The following is a 21,029-nucleotide window of genomic DNA, read 5'->3' as shown; positions in this document are numbered from 1 at the left end:
AGGCGCGGAGCGCTGCGCGGAGCTCCGCGGCCCCTCCAGACCCACCGCCACCCGGCCGCCGTTTTGGGGAGGGGGTACATGTGGGGGGTTTCTGTTACGTCAGAATGAGAAAACGCCCGGAATTGCCGTTCCCGCAGCCCCGGGGCTCGGCCGCGGGCAGGAGAGCGGCTCCAGCCGGAGCAGGTGCCTGCGGCCGGCCGGGAAGCGCCGCTGCTCCGGGCACCCAGCCCGCCCGGAGCTCCTCCGCTGTGTAAAGAGTCAGGTGTCGTGGGACCCCCATCTCCAATGCTCCTCCGTGTGAGCACCAACGCTCACACGGAGCGTTGTGAGCACAGCGACTCGGCTCCCGCGGCCGTGAGCGCCTGGGGCCGGGGCAGCAGGCACCGGCTGCGGCAGAGCCACCCTCCCTGTGGCGCTTGGCTGCGGCCCCAGCAGTCCAGCAAAACCAGAACTGGGACTACAGTATTCTTATTTATTTTCTGTAAATTCAATTTTGGACAGTTGCATCAATCCTGAAAAAGTGGCTTTTTCTTCCCATCCCTTAAAATCCTTAAATTTCCTGTCTGCCTCAACACATGTCCCGAAGTGCTCGTTCCCTGCCGGGCAGAAAAAAAAAAAAAAAAAAAAACAAAAGAAAACCAAACAAGAATACCAGGGGGGAAAAAAAGGGCAACAAACCGAAACCAACCAAACAAACAAGCAAATATCAAAAAGCAGACAAGGAAACATTATACGAGTTCAGCTGTGAGTCGGAGCTGATCTGCTTCGTATTCCGAAAAAAACCCCAAACCCAGTAAAGGAACAAACCAGAGAGAGGCTTCCGCCCTAAGACCAGCTCGTCCCGGCAGTGCCTCCTGCCTTTATTGCTATTTATTGTTGTTATTATTATTATTATTACTGTAATTTTTATTCCTCCAAACCAAAAAGGTTCGATTCCAGGGAGCCTCCACCCGGCTTGACATCTCCCCGCGCTGCCCAACGCCGCCGCGGGAGAATAGAAAGCAAAAAAAAGAAAAAGAGGGGGTAAAGCGCACAGATTTGGAAGAAGGGGTGTTTATTATCGCTGAGGCAACAGCAAAGCGGCCGATGACCAAATCCCCGCCACCCGTGGAGGACACGGCGTGGCTGGAAGTTGTTGTTTACGGGGCTACTAGGGGGCCGGGGAGGAGGGGGGGTCCTGGTTCACGCGCGTGGGCGCGGCGCGCTGCCCCCGCCCCGCCCCGTCGCGGCGGCGGCGGCGCTGCTGCTGCTGCCGCCCGCCCCGTCCCGCCCGGTGCCGTCCGCCCCGTCCGGTCCCCACGCGGTATTTATGGCGGCGGCCCGGCGGGCGCCCATTGGGCGCGGCGCGGGGTGTCAGCGGCGGCGGCGCCGCGCCATTGGCCGCCCCCACGTGCGGAGCCACCTCACGTGCTTCCGGTGCGAGTGAAAAAAGTGTGGCTGAGGGATTTTTTAGGGAGAGTTTGGTGCACGGACCGGCGCTGTCAGAGATTTGGCTTTTTTTTTTTTTTTTTTTTTTTTAAAAAAAAAAAAAGAGAAGGGGAAAAAAAAAAAGAAAAAAAAAAAAGAACACTAAGCGGGCGCGGGCGGCGCAGCACCGGGCTGGCGGGGACGGGCTCCGGCAGCCCGCGGCGTGGGCAGAGCGGAGCGTGACAGCGGGGCAGCGCGGAGCCGCCGCGGCGGCGGCGGCAGGGAGATGGGCAGATCGTGACGGGTTTTCGGGGGGCGGGTTTTTTGGGGGGGCCGTGGTGCAGCCGCACACCTTTTTGGTTTTTTTTTTTCTTTTTTTTTTTTTTTTTTTTTTTCTTTTGGTGGTGGAAATATAAGCTGATCGGGAGAAGGGGGAGAGAAGCCCTCCAGTATCTCCCAGGTTTTGGATCCATCCGTGAGAGAGAGAAAAAAAATCTCAGCTCCAGCCCAACAAGTGGATTTTAATATTTTTTCTCTTTTTTTTTCTTTTTTTTTTTTTTTTTTTTTTAATTTTTCCTCCCCCTTTTCCACCCCGCCACCCACCGTCAAAGTGGGGTGGGCGTAAAGTGGGTGGGTGGGGGGGAAAAGAGGCAGCGATCTCCGTGGCGGGGACTGAGCATGGAAGAGCCGCCGGAGGGGCACGGCCACCGAGACGCGGCGCCCGGCCCGGCGAGCAGCGGCAGCGATGGCGAGAGCGTGCCAGTGTCCCCCAGCCCCGCGCCCGCCTCCCCCGCCGCGCCCTGCCCCCTGCCTCTGCCCCGCCGCCGCCACCCGCCGCCACCGCCGCCGCCCCCGCCGCCGCCGCCCCACCGCACCACCAACTTTTTCATCGACAACATCCTGAGGCCGGACTTCGGCTGCAAGAAGGAGCCGCCCGCGCCGGCCGGCGGCGGAGGAGGAGGAGGAGGCAGCCGGGAGCGGGACGGAGACCGGGGGCAGAGCTCAGGTAGAGAAAACGTCAACCCGCTGCTGGCCCGGCCGCCCAACCCGCCCGCCCTTCTCTGCCCGGACTCGAACTGCCGTCCCGACGGCTCCGCGCCGCCGCCGCCGCCCGCCGCCGCCGCCAAAGCCAGTCCCGCCGCGGCGGCAGCGGCGGCGGCGGCGTCGGGGGCGGCCAAGCCCCCCGCCGACGGGGGCGAGACTCACCCGGCGAAGTACGGGGAGCACGGCAGCCCAGCCATCCTCCTCATGGGCTCTAATAATGGAGGACCTGTTATAAAGCCCGACTCGCAACAGCCGCTGGTGTGGCCTGCCTGGGTCTACTGCACTAGGTATTCAGACAGACCGTCCTCGGGTAAGGAACCGCAGCGCATCTGGGAGCTGTTAAATCGTGACAAGGTCGCCCCCCCCTCCCTTCTCCTTTCCCTCTTCCCCCCTTGGCTTCGGCTCCCGGCTTGTTGAGGACCTCGCGTGGGGGGGAGGGCGGCCTGGGTCACCCGGGGCGAGAAGAACCGCGTCCCCCCCACCGCCACCACCCCTCCTTCCTCCTCTGAGTCTCCCAAATTTGAATGTGACGCCGGGCCCCGATTCGGCAGCGGTTCGATGCGGAGAGCCGGCGGGAGCGACCCCTTCCCGCGCCCCCGCCCGCCCCGCCTGCCGCAGCCCCGGGTGTTCCGCAGCGCGGCGGGGTGAGAGCGTTGCGAGAAAAAGGCAGCGGGGTCGGCCGCTCCCTTGTTCTGAGGCTTTTTCTCCCCTTATTTTATTTTTTTTTTTCCCTGGGTGCTGCTGGAGGAGCGAGGGGGCGAAGACCAGAGGCTCATGTTGAGCGGCTGCTGGCGGTGCGGGGGGAGGAGGTAGTGTTTTTTGGAGGCGAAGGAAAAAGGGCTTTTTCGAAGGTGGCGGAGGGGCTGTTTAGCGGGGCCTCTGCAGCGAGCCAGGCAGGCCCTTAGGCCGCGCATTGCCGCCGGAGCCGGTGCTCTCTGCTGCCGTTCGGGGCCCAGCTCCGGGGCAGGGATATGCCTCTGCCCGAGGTCGTCTCCGTGGGAGCCGCTGCCTCGGCCCTCCCGGCCCTGTTTTGCCGCCCCTTCTACGTCTTTACATTCCCCAGGTGCCCTCAGGCACCCCTTTATGTATCACCGTTACTTTTTGGCTTTTATTGCCATTTTTTTAAAGAAACCGAGGACGTGGAGATGGGGTTCCCCCATGACACCTCCAGCCAGCAGCCGGTGATCGGCCAGCGCGGCGCGGGGCCGGGGTGGGCTCCCCTGTGCCTGCCCGGGGCCGCTCCAGTGCGCGGGGAAGGCGGCGCTGCCTGGCCCCGGCCCCGCGCCGCGCTGCCCGGCCTGGTGCTCCGAGCCGGCCGTCAGTGCGGCCGAGCCGTCTCCATCCCCCGTTATTGACACGTCCAGCGACTTGAAACTCAGAAAAGCCTCTTTGATTGACTGGGCTGATTGATGGGGTGATAGAGCTGTCAGACGGCACGGCCTCGCTCCCGGCCGGCCCGGCCGCGGGTGTTGTGTTGCCGATTCCCAGGGCCACCGAGCGCCCGGCGTTCTGCACTTGCGCCTTCATTTCCTTTCCTCCCCTTTCTTCGGGCAAAGGATCATTTCTGCATGTCCTCCTCTCCGACACTCCCTGCTCGCTGCAACCCGGAGGGGAGAAGGGCGAGGGGAGCTGGCTGGGCTCGGCCGCTCTCTTTGTTGTGCTCGTAGCTGCCCGCCGGCCCCGACTGCTTCTCTCAGCTCCGGGGTCGAGCGGGCTGCGGCGGTCGGAGGCGCCGGCACCCCGCTGCAAGGTGCCGGGACTCAGCAATTCACTCCCCGCGCCCTCCACCCCCCGCCGGTCCAGCCCGGGAGTATCCCGCTGGGCCCCGTCCCTCTCCCCACCGGGCCTCGTCTCTCTTCCCGCCGACAGCCGCTGCCGAGCCGGGGGGAATCCCCCCGTTCCGGGGAAAAGCTGCGCCGGGAGAGGAGCTTTCGGCCTACTCGGCAGCAGGGAGGCCTCGCCGGCTTCGGCTCCGGCTGCTGCTGGCGGGGGGCTGCGGGCCTGGGACCGCCCGCCGAGGCCGGCAGCTGTCGGGGAATTTTCGTAGATCCCATTCTTCACGGTTCCCTCCCCGCTCCTCTTCCCCGTGGCCGGGCCAGGCCGGCGGGCAGAGGACCGGGGGTACCCCTCCTCGGCTAGGCGCTGCCCTCAGGATACGCCCCGGGACCCGGTGGCTTCCCCGGCGAGCTGTGTTGCACTTCAGCTGTCCCCTTTGCGGCCTGGATGTGGAGCAGCGGGGCTCTGCTTGTGGCTGGGCTTCGCGGAGGGAGCTGCAAGCGGGGCCGTAGGTCCCCGGCAGGGATCGGCCGCCGGAGAGCCCAGGCGACTCGGACGGTGGCGGCGGGGCTCCGGGGTGGCGGCGGAGAAAGACCCCCCAGGACTGGGCTGGCTTTGCGGACAGGGTCGTTGTCCCCCGAAAGGAGACCAGGGCAGCCTTCTGCCAGTCTGCTGCTGGTGGCGGCTCCCCGGTGCCTGGCAGCGGGGACCTTCGGTCCCCGCGCTGCCCGGCGGAGCTGCTGCCCGGCCGGCAGGCCCCGGTCCCGGGCCATGCAGGAGAGCGGCTCGGCCCTGCAGGACGGGCGGAACGGCGCCCCGACGTGTGTCGGGGCGGGGGGCAAGGGGGCTCCGCTGCCCTCGCCCGCGGGGCCGGCTCGGCGGGGCCGGGGCGGCGGGTGGTGCACGGGCGCGCTCGGCCCCGGCCTCCCCGTTCCTTCCCCATCCTTCCCTCCGCCGTGCCGGGGCGGCGGTGCCGGGGTCGGGGGCCTGGGTGGGGGACACACGGAACCAGCACAAATTCACCCGTCGGCCATTTTTCCTCGGCCGGCGGGGCGGGGGCGGCGGTCGGTCTGTCGGTCTGTCGGGCGGTCGGTCGGTCGGTCGGTCGGCGGCGCGGCCCTGCCCTGCCCAGCGGCGTGTGTGTGCCCTGCCCGCAGGCCCCCGCACCAGGAAGCTGAAGAAGAAGAAGACGGAGAAGGAGGACAAGCGGCCGCGGACGGCGTTCACGGCCGAGCAGCTGCAGCGGCTGAAGGCGGAGTTCCAGGCGAACCGGTACATCACGGAGCAGCGGCGGCAGAGCCTGGCCCAGGAGCTCAGCCTCAACGAGTCCCAGATCAAGATCTGGTTCCAGAACAAACGGGCCAAAATCAAGAAGGCGACGGGCATTAAGAACGGGCTGGCGCTGCACCTCATGGCCCAGGGACTCTACAACCACTCCACCACCACGGTGCAGGACAAAGAGGAGAGCGAATGAGGCGGGCGGCCCCAGCCCAGCCCTGCGCCGCGGCGCCGGCCCGCCGGCCGGGAGGCGGACAGGTGCGATTTAAAAACAGATCTATTGTCTATCCATAGTATAAGGACTCCGATTAAGAAAAAAAAAATAAATATGAACACTTAAGAAAAATTATCTCTATATAGCCAAACAGCATATGACCTTGTATATATTTAATTTCAGGTAAGAAATATGTGTAGCGATCTCTATTTGCTGGACAGTTTCTCTCCTCCCTTCTCTCTGTTTCTCCTTTCTTTTGTTCGTTTGTTTGTTTTGTTTGCTTTCCTTTTTTTTCTTTCCCCCCCCCCCCCCATGTCCGTTGCTCCTGTTTTACAGTAAATGTCGGACTTTTCTCATCTGTCGTTTGATCTTGTTTTATTTTTTTTTTGTGTGTGTGAATTTCTGTCTCTCTCTCTTTTTTTTTTTCCCGAGGAAAAAAAAAATACTGATCCACAGACTGCGAGACTGAACCCGCCGCTACAAGCCAAAGATTTTATTATGTTCAGAAATCTGTAGTCTGAAATAAAGTGTAGACTGTGTTCAGGATCCAGGCTGGCTGTAATTCTTTATTTTACTGTATGGATGTTTGCATATATATACACATAAAAATATAATAAATAAATGTATATATACATACACCATACGCTATGTACATAGTGCCATTTTGATGGCATATTTAGGTTTTGCTTTCGATAGATGCAGCAATTTTTAAACTACTCATCCCTTGTTCAAAACCCTTAGACTTTCGATTTTTAAAAAAAATATTTTTAATTTTTCTACCCTTTAAAAATAATTAATTCTCTTTGGCAATTGCGGTCGTGCTTCGCCTCCTGCATCTCCCTTTTTAACCAGAAATTAAAACCACCTCATAATAATGGTGATACAAGTTCCCGCTGAAAAATTGCCTGAAATTGTCTTAGGGCTCCGGGATGTGTTTGAAAGATATTTGTCTGACAGCTCCTTGCCTCTCCCCGAGAGGATCTGCTCCCACGCTGTTTCCAGCGGGGATCTCTCTCGAGGATCGGACCGGAGCGATCGGCACTCGGCGCCGGGCGCTGCGCCCCCGCTCCCGGGAGCGCTCCCGGCGCCGGTCCCTGCCCTCCGCTCCCTCTTGCAGGGCTCGGGCTCACTTTTGCCGTGTCCGTGGGACGTGCGGGGTGGCGGAGGGCCGGCTGCACGGCGGAGCTCCCGGCTGCGGCCCCGCTCCGCTTTTCCACCCGCCCCGGTTAAAAGCCGGCCGTGCCCGGTCCCGGGTCGGCTCTCTTCGCCGCCGGCCGGGGGACACGGACGGGCCGGGACCGGGCCGTGCCCACGGCCTTGTCCTCGAGCCGTCGAGGACCGCCGGGGCTGAGCCCACGCGGGCCTTGCGTGGGGCCCCGCCGAGCCGAGGGCAGGCGACGGGATTCCCCTCCTCACTGACCCTGATGGAACCGGGCACCGAGGCGGGTGGAGAGCCGCCCGTGCCCCTCGACGAGGCTGTCTGTCGGCTTTCCTTCTCCTCTTTCTGCTCCTCTCTATCCCTGCCCTAGGCCCGCGGCCGGCAGGGCGAAGAGGACAAGCAAGCAGAGCTGGAGCCGGGGGACCCTTTCTCCTGCATCTCCCCGGAGGATGGGGCGATGCCGAGGCCATGCCCAGGTCAGTGGGACCGGGGGGTGGAAGAGGGCAAGCAGCAGCACTCTCGGTCGGCGTAGCCTGCAGCTCCCCCCTCCTCGTCCCATCGGAGGCATTAGGGGTTTTCCGTCTATTTGAGAAGGGGAGCAGTGGGGGTGATGGCTTCTGCCATTTTCGTGCTTTTTAACTTTTCCTGCTTAGAGCTGCGGTTTGCTATCACCGTCCGGGGTTGGAGGCGCGGGCTGGGGAGAGAGCCCCCTGCCCTCCGTGCCCCGCTGCCGATGGGGAAGAACCCCTCCTACACCTCATCCCACTCCAACCTACCCCAGCGTATCCCACCCCATCCCCGCCCAGCCCAGCCCGCCTCTGCCCGCCGAGGGCTGTTCTCTCTGCAGGCCGAGGAGCCGGGAATACTCGGAGGGCTTAAATAAATGTTGTACAGCGCCATCTAAAGTTGTGCATTTCTTTATCTCTCTCTCTTTTTTTTTTTTTTTTTTCTCCGATGGAATTGGAACGTGAACTCAAATCTTCCGCACTGAGGAAAATAAAGCCGTCCTTCAAAGTGCGAGTTCCACCGTTCGCGGGGAAAGCGGTCGGCGAGAGCCCGGACCGGCGGGGCCGCTGCAGAGTTCGGGGGCCGCATTCAGATTCCCCCGAGGCCCCCTTCACTTGCCACAGAGAGATTGCTCCCCTGCTCCCGCCCCCTCCAGTCTCAGTTCAATCCTCTGCCTTTGCCATACACGCCGTCTTGCACTCCCCTGGAGCTGTACAGGCGAAAAATGGCATTTCTCCTTAAAAATCGAGTAACGATCCTCCCATGAGCATTCCCGGGCCGGATCTGGCCCGACCTGCTGAGGGTAGAGGGCACCAACCCGCTTCGCTTCCCCTGTCCGCGGGACACGGGTGATGCTTGGGCTGGCTCTCCGCGTGGGTCGAGCAGGGCTGTCGGCCCCTCCCGCTGTCCCCCCCGCCGCCAGACCCCGGGACCTGCTGCCTACCTGCAGCCGGGAGCCGGCTCCGGGGTGCTGGGGTTGCCCAAAGGTTTGGGGGCTTTGGAGGAGGAGGACGATGAAGAGGAGTTTCCTCAGCCGCGGGTTGTCCAACCAAACTCAGTTGAGCTGGACAAGTCAGGAATAAAGCCGACGAGGGAAATATAGGGTAGATTAAAGGAAGCCTAAAGAGGATTATTTAAACAAATCAGACTTTTTAATGTAATTACGCTTTTAGGATTTTTCATGGAGAGCAGCTGAGCGGGCATATGGGTGAATCGGTGCAGGCCGGCGAGGTCCAGGTCTGTCCTCGCTGGCTCCATGAGTGACCTTGGTCCCCTGTGGGTGCCGAGGGCAAACAGGCTCGCGGGGAATGGAGGGGGAAGACCTCCACCCGGGGCTCAGCACCAGCCTGAGCTGAGAAATAAGAGCAGAAGGCGCAACATCCTCCCCGCAGGGAAAGGACCAGGTGTGCGCGGAGCGGCGGGGGGAGGCGAGGGACACTCACTGGGCCCCCGTCCGGGGAGGAATGCTGAGGGCTGGACGGACGGGTGGGACTGGGGAGCCCAAGTCCCAGGATGAGCACCCACTAGTCCAGGCGGAAAAGACCTGGAGGCAAAGTGCTACCCTCCCCCTCCTTCCTGCGTGCCTCTGGGGTCTGTTCCCCCACACCCCGGCTCTCCGGAGGCAGCCGCGCCTTTGTGGGATGTGACTATCAGTCAACACCCAACAGACAACCCCAGCAGCCCCGTCCTCCCTCCGACGCACCGACGTTCATTTCTCTGTCCAAGGCACCCCTTGAATCGGGCACAATCGTTCCAGGCCCCTGGCCCTGGCCCGACGACCACCCCCCGGGAGGGCGCGGCCCGGCGGCCTGCTGATTAGCATATGCAAATGAGGCACGGGGGAGGAGGGGAAGGCCACGCGTGGTCCCCCCCGTCGGTCCCCTCCGGCCGGGGCGCAGATCCCGTTGCCTCCTGTCACGGAACTTGTTCCTTTGTGCCGCCTTTCGAGGAATCAAAGCAGACACGGTTGTGACACGTAGCCCGGAGGGTCAGAGGTCAGATTTCACAATCCCAATTACAATGATTTCTAATGATGTTTATCTTGCGGGTTCTGACGGCTGGGAGCTTTACAAGAGAGCGAAGCTCTCCCCTCCCCTCTGCTTGCAGGGCCGTGGGTGCGGGGGGCTCTCGCCTCGGCTCCCGCCGGGGGCAGATGCGCTTCCCCCGGGCACGGAGCGCCGCGTCCACCCCGCCGAAGGGCGCTGGGAGCCGGACGACGTTGCCGGGGGTAGGACGTCAGGGGTCCGGCCCCAGCCCCGGGCTCCCTCCGTGCTTCCCTGCAGTGGTCGAGGCCACGCTGGAATTAAGCGAGTGAATCGCACAGTGGTTTACAGTGAATCCAGCCAAGCACCCACCTCTCCCTCCCCGTCGGGTAAGGTCCGAGGCAGCGCTAGCAAGTGACTGAGCGGAGGTAGGAGCTCTGCTCGTCGATCATTTGTCCGGAGTCGGTCGCGGCTGTGGGGGCTGTAGGGACCGGCCTTGCCCCGGTTACCCTCCCGCCCCTAAGCCGCTCAGCCGCGTCCGAAGTCCCGGCGGAGTCCCAGGGAGAGGCGGCGGGCGGTCCCTGCGGGGAGCTCCCTCCGCGCCCGGACAGGGTCCTGGCAGCGGGGAGCACGGCCCAGAACACCTCTCAGCCCCAGGGCTCCGACTTCTTGTCGGCGAAACCAGTTCGATGTAACTTTTATTTTGTTTTACAAGAAATAAACGCAGAGCAGCGATCGGATCAAAACACAACTCAAACGGTCTCCTTTTAAATCTAAAACCGTTTTGAAAAAGCTTTGTCGAATGACCAAGGGCTGAAACTTTGAGAAAATGTAATAAATTTTGAGTAAAAAAAAAAAAAAAAGAATCTAAACTTTTCTTCTACTGGGGAGTTGGACACGTAGCGCCCGAGCCCCAGCCTCGGGCTGGCTGTTGACAGAAGCGCGCAAGGTGCATCTTTATGCTCTACATCAAATGCCTTTGACACAGACTTAAAAAAGTCTATGTAAAGCAGCTAATGGTGCTCGCTCTTCCGGCTGAGTAAGTCGGGGAACCAGATTTTGCTGGAAGTAGAAGTCCTTTGCTCTGAGAACTGATCTTTACTGCATCAGGTGAGCAACCCTTACATTAAAAAGACTTTTCTTGTTTGTTTTTGGCCACTTGATCAGTTTGGAGATAAGGAAGATGCGAAGAAACACTTTACTAGCTGCGGCAGCAGCAGAGCCGTGGCGGGGGTGGAGGAGGCAAGGGGCTGCGGAGCCCAGGGCGCTGCGGGCCTTGGCCGGGCCGATGCCGGTGCCGGTGCCGGTGCCGGTGCCGGTGCCGGTGGTGCAGACGTGGGGCTCCGCGGGGTCGTGGGGGCGGACACTGGGAGCAGCCCCGCTTTGCCCCCGCGCTCTGCCGCAGGGCTCGGCTCGAGTACGGGAAGGAGCCGCTGCTCCAGGGAGAGAGAGATGCAGGGATACAGGCAGGCCAGGGCACTTTTTTTTTTTTTTTTTTTTTTTCTCGTCGGGGTCACACCAGAGGTAAAGGCAGCCTCGACGCCCGGTACTGCCGGGGTACCATGGGCGCTGCTCTTCCTCGGCGCGGGTGGGGTGTGGGAAAGGGCTGTGCTGGCAGCGGGGCCGGTTCGGGTCCGTCGTGCCTCCCAGTGCCGACGGAGACGCTCCCCGCCGCCTCTGTTTGCGAGGACATGCTGCCGCTCGAGAAAATACCGCAGGGACCCGAGAAGCAGTGGCAATAACGGGGCATTTTTATCTCCTCTCCTTTCCTTTGATTGCCAGATGAAAAGGACACCCCACTTGTTACCCTGCCCCCGTCCATCACAGGCTCCCCCCGGCGGGGAGCGAGGCTCGGGGACCCTGTGGGGACATCGGCTCTCTCAGGAGTCCCCTAATGCCAACAGACCTTTTAAGAAATAGGTGAAGGGGCTGCACCTGCATGGCCTTGCCGGGCCCAGGAGAGGCTGGGGGAGAAGTTGGGCTTAAACCCGAAATTTGGAGCAAATGGAGCCAATGAGGACTGTACTCTGGTGGGTGCCTTCAGTTATTAAAAGATTGAAGAAGGCATGGGAAATAATATAAACTTTAGGATCAGCCTCATTTTTTTCCTTTGAGAGAACAATGCATGCCTTAACTCCCTCTGAATAAATAAATCATAATCGGCTGACAGTTACCCATCACAATAAACTTGACCAGATCTTCCAACAATTAGTTACGCGTTCTCTCTGCTCTGGTAAAAGTCTTGTTAAATGTGATGAATGTTAAAATAAGCTACCCTTGAACGTACTTTCCAAGATCTTTATTGGAAAAGTACAAGTATGTAAGCCTCTTAAGGAGACCATAATGGAAGAGGGTGAATGGTAAAAGATAAGACTAGAGATAGCACTAGATATTCAGATACAAATGAAATACTGATTGGATCATGCCTTTTTAATGGGGTTTGATGTATTCCTGGTGCCGCTTTAAAAATTAAAGGTGTACTCCTTTTCATTCAGGGGCTAAGCACTGACTCCAGCAGTTTTGCTGGAAAGCACTGTCAGCTGGGCCCTTTCCACGGGCAGGCTCAGCTGCCTAGAATATTGCCTGGGAGCATCACACCTCAGTTATTGCAGTACTCTTCTCCTGCAGGGCTGCTGCAGCAGTACCTCGACCCCAGCTGAGAAGGTGCTTCCCATTAGGCCAGGCTGGGGCAAGCCCATGCTGTCTGTCAACCCTTAGGAGACAACAGTCAGTGGTTTGGATGGAAGAGGGAGGCTTGCAAGATGTGAGGTTTCCCCAGCTTCCCTAGCAGAAACTGTTTTGAAGCCTTCTGACTCAGGCTCCCCCTCCACCAGATACCCACAAGAGCCCCAGGCCAACCTTGTAATCAGGGACATCCATGGAATCTGCCCCTAAGACACAGAATTGGAAGGCAAGAGCAGAGCAGCAGATTTGAGCACCTGCACACAAACAGCCCCAGGAACTGGCCCCAGGTGTATCCTTCTGGCTAAGGAACCAGGCTAGACCTTGGTACATCTGAGGATCTTTAATTGGATTGGAAAAATGACCAATATATTTTTTTGTTGTTCCCAAGAAAAGTCTGATCTTTTGCTTGGGATTGCCCCATCTGTGTGTTTCTAAGTTACTAACCCGGCTGTACCAGTGTGATGGGTCCTTGGCTGGAAATGCTGGTCCTCCCTTGAGCAAAACAAGGAGAAGCTGCACTGAGGCTCCTCTCTGCAGGTGGTGTGAATCAGGGTCAGGCCATGGAGTGGGCAGAATGATTTCTTTCTATCCATGTTGGTGCAGAGCAGGGCACTGAGAATTTCACCTGAGCCAGGCAAGGCTCCTGGGCCACCTACACACCAGGAGATCGCACAAGGAAATTTCTTCTGTGTTTTCCAGCTACACCCTTTGTGCAGACCTGGTGCAGCCCAGGTCTGGACATTTATAGCACTGTGTGATCTCCATGCTACTGGAGGAACTGGTGAAGGTCCATAACTGCAGAAAAGCAGGTAGGGAATTTCATGGTGGAGGTTCATAGCTATGAGCAAGAAGGGATGTTAGAGTAACAACCTACTGGTTTCACTTGCAGCCTTTAACTTCTATAGGTCTTTTTACATGCAGGGTCATATATTTAAAGTGGATTTCTGGATTAATGTAAGGTTGTTTGAGGCTCCCTCCCTTAAGTAAAAACACACGACACCCTTGCTTTCTTGTGGAAATGAACATAAATATGGATCCATTTCTCTAGTGGTTTAACATGCAGCTGAATTTACCCCAGAATGTCTGTTATAGGATGCATCATATAAATATATAATGAGTCACATTTTAGATACTGATCATGTCCTCCATAGATAATAATATCAGTTGGAGGTTATTACAGGTTCTGTGATGTAGCTGTTTCATATTTGACTTTTTAAAATATGTTCCACTTACTTGTAGACCACACAAGCTCTGTGGAGGACACCTGGTATCTATTAGATTGTTTCAGTCCGTGGAACAAAGCTAATCTGATATGACTAGGGAAGTTGGGAGTTTTGCCATTGATTTCAATGGCAGCAGGATGGGACTCAGAAGGCTGAACTGTAAAAACACAATTCCATATGATTTTATTCACATCTAGCCTGTCAGGAATAAAACCACGGCAGCCAGAGGTCAGGGGAGCTGCACTGTGCTAAGTTGCACGCGTGCAGGATTGCAAGCACAGACAAACCATCTGCACGTGTGGATTCGCAGCTTTCACCTGAGGTTTAATTTAAAAATGAGCATCAGCTCAGCCTGAGCTACAACAATAGACTAGTGCCCTGAATATTGCTGTAGGTGGGATAAATCTTGGCAAAAATAACAGGTACCTAGCAATGCCAGAAGAAAGTAGAGCATTCATCTTTGCCTTGCATACTGTAGCTTTCTGAATATCCAGGAGATGGTACAATTACTGTTCATAGTGTCAAGCACCTACTCCTCCCACCTGAGGACATTCCTGGGCGCTGATTCCAGCGGGATTGCTGAGCCCTTGTAAACTGGTTGTGCAGTGTGGTCAGTCACAAGTCAGCAACAAGCTCTAACTTCCCAGGGAGTTCAGTAGCAAAGACGGAAGATTTTTCCCCAGAAGAGTGAAACCCAAGGTGCTTTAGAAAGCTTCAGGGTCCCGCAGATCCTCTTTAATCCACTAACTCTTGACCACTGGCCTGAAATTCCTGAGTGCTCCTCTTGCTGCTCCCCAAATCCATCACAGAATTGCTTTGAAGGCAGTGTCCTGAGTGGAGAGCTGGTTTAAGGGGGTTGAGCCCTGCTGGTGCCACTGCTGTGTGACAAGGTGCATGCACACAGCACGGGTTCCCTTCCCTTGCACGCTGGCTTACAGCAGCTCCAGATTAGTCCCTGCGGTGCTGGTGCTGAGTGAAGAGCACCCAGCTCTGCCTCTCAGGCAGGCTTATACCTCTGCTGAGGGTTTTTGTACTTGGATACACATTGCTCAGTCAGTGGGTTTTACTACCCTGAGCCTGCAAAGCTTGAAAAGTTACTTGTAAGCTTTATTTAAAATTACAGCAGCTTGTCACACTTCAAGCTCCTCTTTATATGCAATAAATTATTAAAAATGATTTATGGAACACGTAAATGATTGAACATGAGTGACATCACTATTGTTATTAATGCATATCAGGGGCCCAATTCAGTTTTGGTTTTGTTTATTTTTTAAGGATTCCTTTATTTTGGATTCTTTCCAAATCCGCACTTACAGCAGAAGTGACTCTGAGAGTTGAACTTACCATTTTTTTATGTCTTGTAAAATCATCCTTGAAATCACCAGGAATTTTGTGTGTATGAAGCTAAAAGTAAATCAGGGCTTCAAGGTCTGTTTCCAAGCAATTCAAAAGAGTCTTAGGGGTTTTATTTAATTTGGATGGAGTGAACTTGAAGGGAAAGTTCAATCATTAAAAATAAATATGGCTCTTTCCTATGCATTGAATGAAAGAAGATGGACTTGGAGACAGCTTCATGAGACATTTGACCCAACCCTTTGCATCACACACAGCAAAGGTTGAACTAATCCAGCCCTTAACTCCATTTTTATCTTATGCATCTCTACTGGTGCCTTAATTATCTCAATAGGCAGTTATTATGTTTGCCAGGAAAGCTGTCATCAACTGTACCACTGCAATTATTTTTATGTTTGTGTTTCTGCAAATATTCTTTCATTTAGAAGAAGTCACAGGAAAATGTGTGTAAAATGTGTTTTCTGGTCAGATAGATTAAAAAAAATAATATGGTGGTATAGGAATTTCAGTAGCTCTTTAATATTTAGTTAAATAATAGAATTAACTTGGTTCTAATTTTTGTCAGTTTTAAAGCATGCATTGAATGGTAAATGATTTTAGAATGATTTCTGGGTAAGCTAAGACAAGTACTAGAACAGACTTGCATAGCAATTTTATTAGAAATCCTTCTTTTGAACTGTATTTTGGGTAAGAGAGTATAAAATTAATCCAATTTAAGTTTATGTAAGAGTAGCAAACTAATTACAAATTCACAAAATTAATTGCCACAGAGTTACTGAAATTGTCACATGACTATTTCAAATAGTCCTGGAAGGAAGAAAAGTCTCTAAAGCCAGAGATCAGAGCTGCACCAATTTTCAGCAGTGCTCAGGTCCTGGGAGTACAAAGCCATCCCCAGAGCCAGCCCTAATTCAGAATAACTACAGCTCCTGCATTCCTGGCACACCACGACAAAAGACAATAAATGGAGTCAGGTTTTGTCCGGTCCAGTCAGCCCTTGCTACTGTGCTCAATGGTTTGCTTCAGTCGAATGCAGGACTGGACTCAATATGTGCCTGCTTTTTTTTTTCCTCTTTTTTTCCCTTTATCCTGCCCCTCTGTCCCCTCCTTTTCTTTCTAAATGTATGTAGAAAGAAAAAGTCCCTCCACAGTTTTCAGGATCAGCCCCTCCCAAATTGCATCTTACGGTGCCTGTTGGCTGTGCTGCACATTCCCCACCACAAATACATCCCCAGCACATCAGGAGCAGGGGGGCTGCAACACTGGTGAAAGGGACATTACAGGAGAAAAGCTGAAACCTCAGGGCCCGATCCTGACCCCTTTGAACTGAACAGGAGCTGTTCCGTGGACTTCAGTGGGAGCAAGCTCGTGTGCTCTACGTGCAGAAGCATTAAACTTAAAAGCAAGCTGTTTAAAAGGCTGCATTGTTTCTTGCTTGTACTGATAGTTTCTCATGTAAAGTTCTATATATTCTTTCACAATAAATACATGAAACAGTTAATCCAATGCTATATTGTTTAGTAATATTTTACTTGCAAATGACCATCATTTCTTCTCTGCTCTGTTTGTTCTTCTGAATGTCTGTTTTATATTCTGGAAATAGAAGAGCTGTTCTTTTAATGCCCATTTCTTTCTGATGATAATAGTTCTTTCTGGCAAATGCTGTGACTCGCAGCTAGTCTATATTTTCGATCATTAAATATTGAACCTCAATGGCAAGGAAGGTCTGAGCTATGATGCAGCTAAAACAAACAAATAGAAAGCAGCCCACTTTTTTTTGGGCTATATTTCTATTATTTTCTGGATAGATGTATGCTGCTCCAGGGTAGTTCTAAAATATTGGCTACCTTGTCCCAGAAGGGATGTAAGCCAAACTGGTTTTGCACAGTAGCTGCAGTGGGGAGGACAGGAGCCTTGTGGGTCAGTGGCTACCACCCTGCGTGCTCTCTGCCTGCCCCGTGGGGCAAACGGCAGGGTCCTGGCGGTGGCTTCATGGAGACATCAGGGTGGTGGCCCAAGGGGTGATGCTGGGCATCCCTCAGCACCCCACGCTGTAGCACGGGGCTGGCACCAAGCGTGGGGTTTTGCCACAAGCTTTTTGGAGCTGAGGGGAAGACAGTGCCCGAGGTCTGGGGCAAGGCAGACCCTGCTGCAGGCTCGGTGCTGGGGTAATCCCCTTCTCCTGGCGATGCCCAATCGCAAAGACAACCAGCGGGCCAAATCCCCAGGCCTCACCAAAGCAAAATGCCATTGACTTTAATGAGCGTTTGCAGGCAGATTTCGGATAAGTCAATGTGGACTTTTGTCTGCGTGAGGACTGAGGGATTTGGCCTACGGTCTTTTACAGTATGAAGTTAATCAACATGCGGGAAATTCCCACACCCTGTAAAGGGCTCTATTGTACCTCTGCTCGACAGAAATCTCTGTTAAATCACTGGATTCTCTGCTAAAAAGCTGCGGGTATGATATGAACCAAAGTAACTCCGAGTCAGTTAACAGGATCTTCCCAGGAATGTATCAAAAAAAAAAAAAAAAGCTTCCACAAAAAAAAAAAAAAGAACCTGGATAATTCAATGGGAGCCAGTGGGGAAGTACCCGTTCCTGCCCTCATTAACATCAGTGGGAGTTTCCCCATTGATGGAGCCCATTCAGTGGGAGAGGAACTGGGCTTTACAGTAGCACTTTAAATTATATTCAAAGGTCACTTAAATTATATGGTCACTTTAAAACTGCTCTCCAGAAACCTGAGTAATATTCAGTTATGCTGGGCACTTGCCTGAAAGTGTCAATTAGGATCTCTTTGGATACATTCACTTTTGAAAAAGCCAGTTGGCATCAGCAGCTTGTTGTAGGAGCTGCTGCAGTCTAAGGTGTTAAAATGAAGCATTTGTTTTTGAAATGACCTATAAAGCCCGTCAGCATTTGCAATCCAGGTTGTGAGTGCTTGTGCAAGGCAGACTGTTTGATGTCCGGGCGGATAGTTTGCGACCTTGGGCAGGATCCAAGTTTTTCAGGGAGCTGAAATTATCACCGGACAGTATAGAAATACAAGCATTTGGCAACATGAAGTATAGATAGAGACACCATCCTATAAATAATCTATTCCTCCTTCAGTTATATGGGATCCTGGAAATAATATTCTCTATTATGAAGGAAAGGTGTCAAAGAATAGGCTAGAAAACATGAACACAGCCAAACGGCTTACCTGCCAACACAGGCACAGCTCGCCCTCTAAGTTAGCTGTGCTTTCCTTGTCTGGCAAAATATCTACAAGAAGCAATAAACAGTCTAAATAAAGCATTAATTCTCAGCCTTATCACTTACGGATCCATTATGCCTTCATATAATTTACTAATATTTATCTTGATGAACTAAATGTTACTGAAAATTTAAAGGTGGTAAACATGCTGTCTGCTGAATTATTCTGTGTGTGCTGGGGAAGTAGCTCATGGCAGAATTGAATTATTTAATATTATTTTCCAGTATCATGTAGACGAAGTATAAGCTTCATTTTTGGATTATGATTTGTATTATGAAATGCTTATCAAGTGTTTTGCAAAGATTAGTTTGGTTTTAATTAAATAAACCTTTCTCAGGAGAAAGCTCCCAACTACTCTTCGTACCCAGAGGCTACCGTACTTGTTGTTTTTAATTATTTTTCACTGTTACCCAAACTGCTTTGGGTACTCCTGCCCAATTAAATCGCAGACATGGGCTTCTTATACACAATATGTTTAATATTTAATTTTAATTAAATTAATTAAATTGTTTATTTAATTTTATGTGCATTATTGTGCATGAAGCAATGCAAAATTTATGATAGGAAGAATTTGTGGGAGCTTTCAAACAAGCTAATTACTGAGGTAAAAAGAGACTTATTCTCTCTTTCTAGGGAATAGGCATTCGACCATAAGGAGATAACAGAAGTTGTTTGGATAAAATAATAGGTGGTTGTGCAGCATTAGGAATTATTTGTTTTACCTTACTTTATCTTGTAACCATTACTTGATCATATTATAATAGGTGTGACGACAGCCTTCTCCTGCAGTTGTTGCAGGCAGGTAATCAAGTATTTATCAGGGTAAATAAACCTAAAGCTACAATGTAAATGTACTGGTAACATTGAAAATCGGCAGCTCATGTGCCACAGATACACATTTTTGGTTACACCCCAAGTCTTTTTTCTTCCAACAGACCAATTTATCTTCTAGGTAATCTTTATTAGAGCTTTCCATTCATTAAAAAGAGTAGCAAATAAAAAACCCATCCGTTTTTTACTAATGCAGATTATTTGTTGTGATAGACTTTTTTTTTTTTTTTCTAATGAAGATTTCTTTCCCATTTGAAAAGGAGCAGCAGAGTGTGTTTGATGCTGTTTTAATCTGGTGGTGTATTGTTTTGAGAAGGTCACTGGTGCTGGGCATAGACAGAAAGCTGTTTTGCATGACCCTGATGCACGCTATTTCGGCAGGATGTTAATAAGCAAGAAAAACATAAAAATGCCTTTTTGTAATTTTATTTTTTATGATTTGTATAAAGGTAGCTCACAAGCCTCTTTTGTACCCCTGCAGAGGCTGTGGGGACCCATCCAAAGCCCTCTGGATTCAGCGGGGGTCTATCTATCAGTGCTGGGGGGCTGGAACAAGCTCTGTGGGGCTGATTTCTCAACTCTGGAAGAGGCAAACCTATGGCTGTGCCACAGCTGCACTCATCAGGGGTACAGCTCTGGGGAGGAGGGAGCAGGATCAGGCCCCTGGGCTGCCACGGGCAGGGAAAGGGTCCTGGAAATGCAAACCAGGCTCGTGGTGAGAGCAGCCCTGCCTGCTCCTGCAGTTGCTGTGCCGAGTGCAGCTGCCAGCACGATCGTCCCGGCTGAGGGAGATGCAGGTTCTTACGGAAAAAAAAAAAAAAAAAAAAAGGGAAGTTTTTTTGCTTCTCCCCTGCCCTCTTCCTGCCCCATGGAAATGCAGAATGCATTTTGTGAACTCCAAACGTCTGCAAAGTCATGACGGGTATTTTCCCTTTCCTTGTTTACGGGTTAAAAGGGAGTTCATAGTGAAATAGAACATGCTACTTCTCTGAGTATTGTGACAATTAAAAGAAATATAAATAAATGTATTCACAGGAGTTATTAATATAATAATTAGCAAGTCCTCAGCCCCAAGAGTAGAACAGCTAAAAACAATTTTTCTTGAATGTTAGAGATATTCATAGAGCAATAGTTTTATTTCAGCAGATTAAATAGTATCATAAAAGTGGCTGATGATGCAGTAAATTAAAAATCAGACTGGGGTCGACTTTACAGCAGCTTTTTTTAGTCTAATACAATTACCCATTACTGGCTAAACATTAGTTTTAAATCAACAGCAGTTGTCACAAAGAATTTTCTCTTAAAATTATTACTAGAAGAATTTAAAATGAGAGCAATATTACCGGATACACAAGGCCTGAAGAGATCTTAATACTGAAGGAACACACATCATAAAGACTCATCTAGATATAATTTTTTCCCTGCCATCTCTATTCCTGCACAGAGCCAGGCAGAGCGATGCCTAAGCACAATACACCTCCCTAATGTGCAGGCACAAACCGGCAGAGAAATCCACTTGAATTCACAGAGATTCAGCCTCACCTCGGAGTGGTTAGACTTAAAGGAGAGCTGTGAATAAGGAATGAGGCTGGGGCCAAGCCCTGTGTAGCAGCTCTGTGGCACTCGGGGCTTGCTGCCTGCCCCTGAGTGTTCGGTGCCACTTTGGATTTCCGCACGCTCGAGCGTACGCGGTGGTGTAAGGGAAGCGATAGCACCCAATTATTTCCAGCCCCTTTTCAAGATATTCTGTGCAGTATTGGAAAACTCCAAAGTTCAAAGCCTTTGCATGCTAATGGGAAGAGGGTTTATGCCATGAATAAAATGGGAAAGGGCCACATGATGCTGGAGACTGTCGGCGGGGAGAGGGGGGAGATTTGGGGTGCCATGTGCAGCTCCCCGTAACAAGTACCAACACAGAACTCAGATTGCCCCCATTCCCAGCTGCTGTGACAAGAATGGGTGCAAAACAAGCATTTTAGGTTGCCTGCTTTTCCTTCCCTTCTCAGGAAGACCTGGGTTCTGAGAGAAGACTGGAGAAACAACAAGTGTGTCAAGCCAACGTGGCATATTTAGAGTGGGACATTTCACAAGTATAAATAAAGGCTTTTTGCCAGCCACAAAGACACACAGATGCTCTACTCTGTGCTCCCATGCTTGCAATAAGGCGGGGAGAAGCTCGGATATAAAGTTCATGATGTAAATCAGGACAGGCAACTGCAAGGAAGAAGTAGCTATATGATTTACAGAGTAAATTACTGGCTTCACTAGATTTCATTATCTTCACCAAACTGTTCTTTATATTTCAGTGTGT

At 52.9% G+C, this 21,029-nt stretch overlaps 1 protein-coding gene across 1 annotated transcript; it reads left to right on the top strand.

Moving 5' to 3' along the window:
- The first annotated feature begins 1,547 nt into the window (after positions 1 to 1,547).
- EN1 (engrailed homeobox 1) lies at positions 1,548 to 6,265 on the top strand. The gene is made up of 2 exons (XM_068195275.1): positions 1,548 to 2,761; positions 5,385 to 6,265. Exons 1-2 carry the CDS (start codon positions 2,086 to 2,088, stop codon positions 5,699 to 5,701), a joined length of 993 nt encoding a protein of 330 aa, XP_068051376.1. The 5' UTR covers positions 1,548 to 2,085; the 3' UTR covers positions 5,702 to 6,265.
- The last annotated feature ends 14,764 nt before the right edge of the window (positions 6,266 to 21,029 follow it).

Source organism: Anomalospiza imberbis, chromosome 7, assembly GCF_031753505.1.
Source record: "Anomalospiza imberbis isolate Cuckoo-Finch-1a 21T00152 chromosome 7, ASM3175350v1, whole genome shotgun sequence".
Classification (NCBI taxonomy): domain Eukaryota; kingdom Metazoa; phylum Chordata; class Aves; order Passeriformes; family Viduidae; genus Anomalospiza; species Anomalospiza imberbis.
The sequence above is the reverse complement of the archived record's forward strand: the minus strand, read 5'-3'. Positions and strand labels throughout refer to the sequence as shown.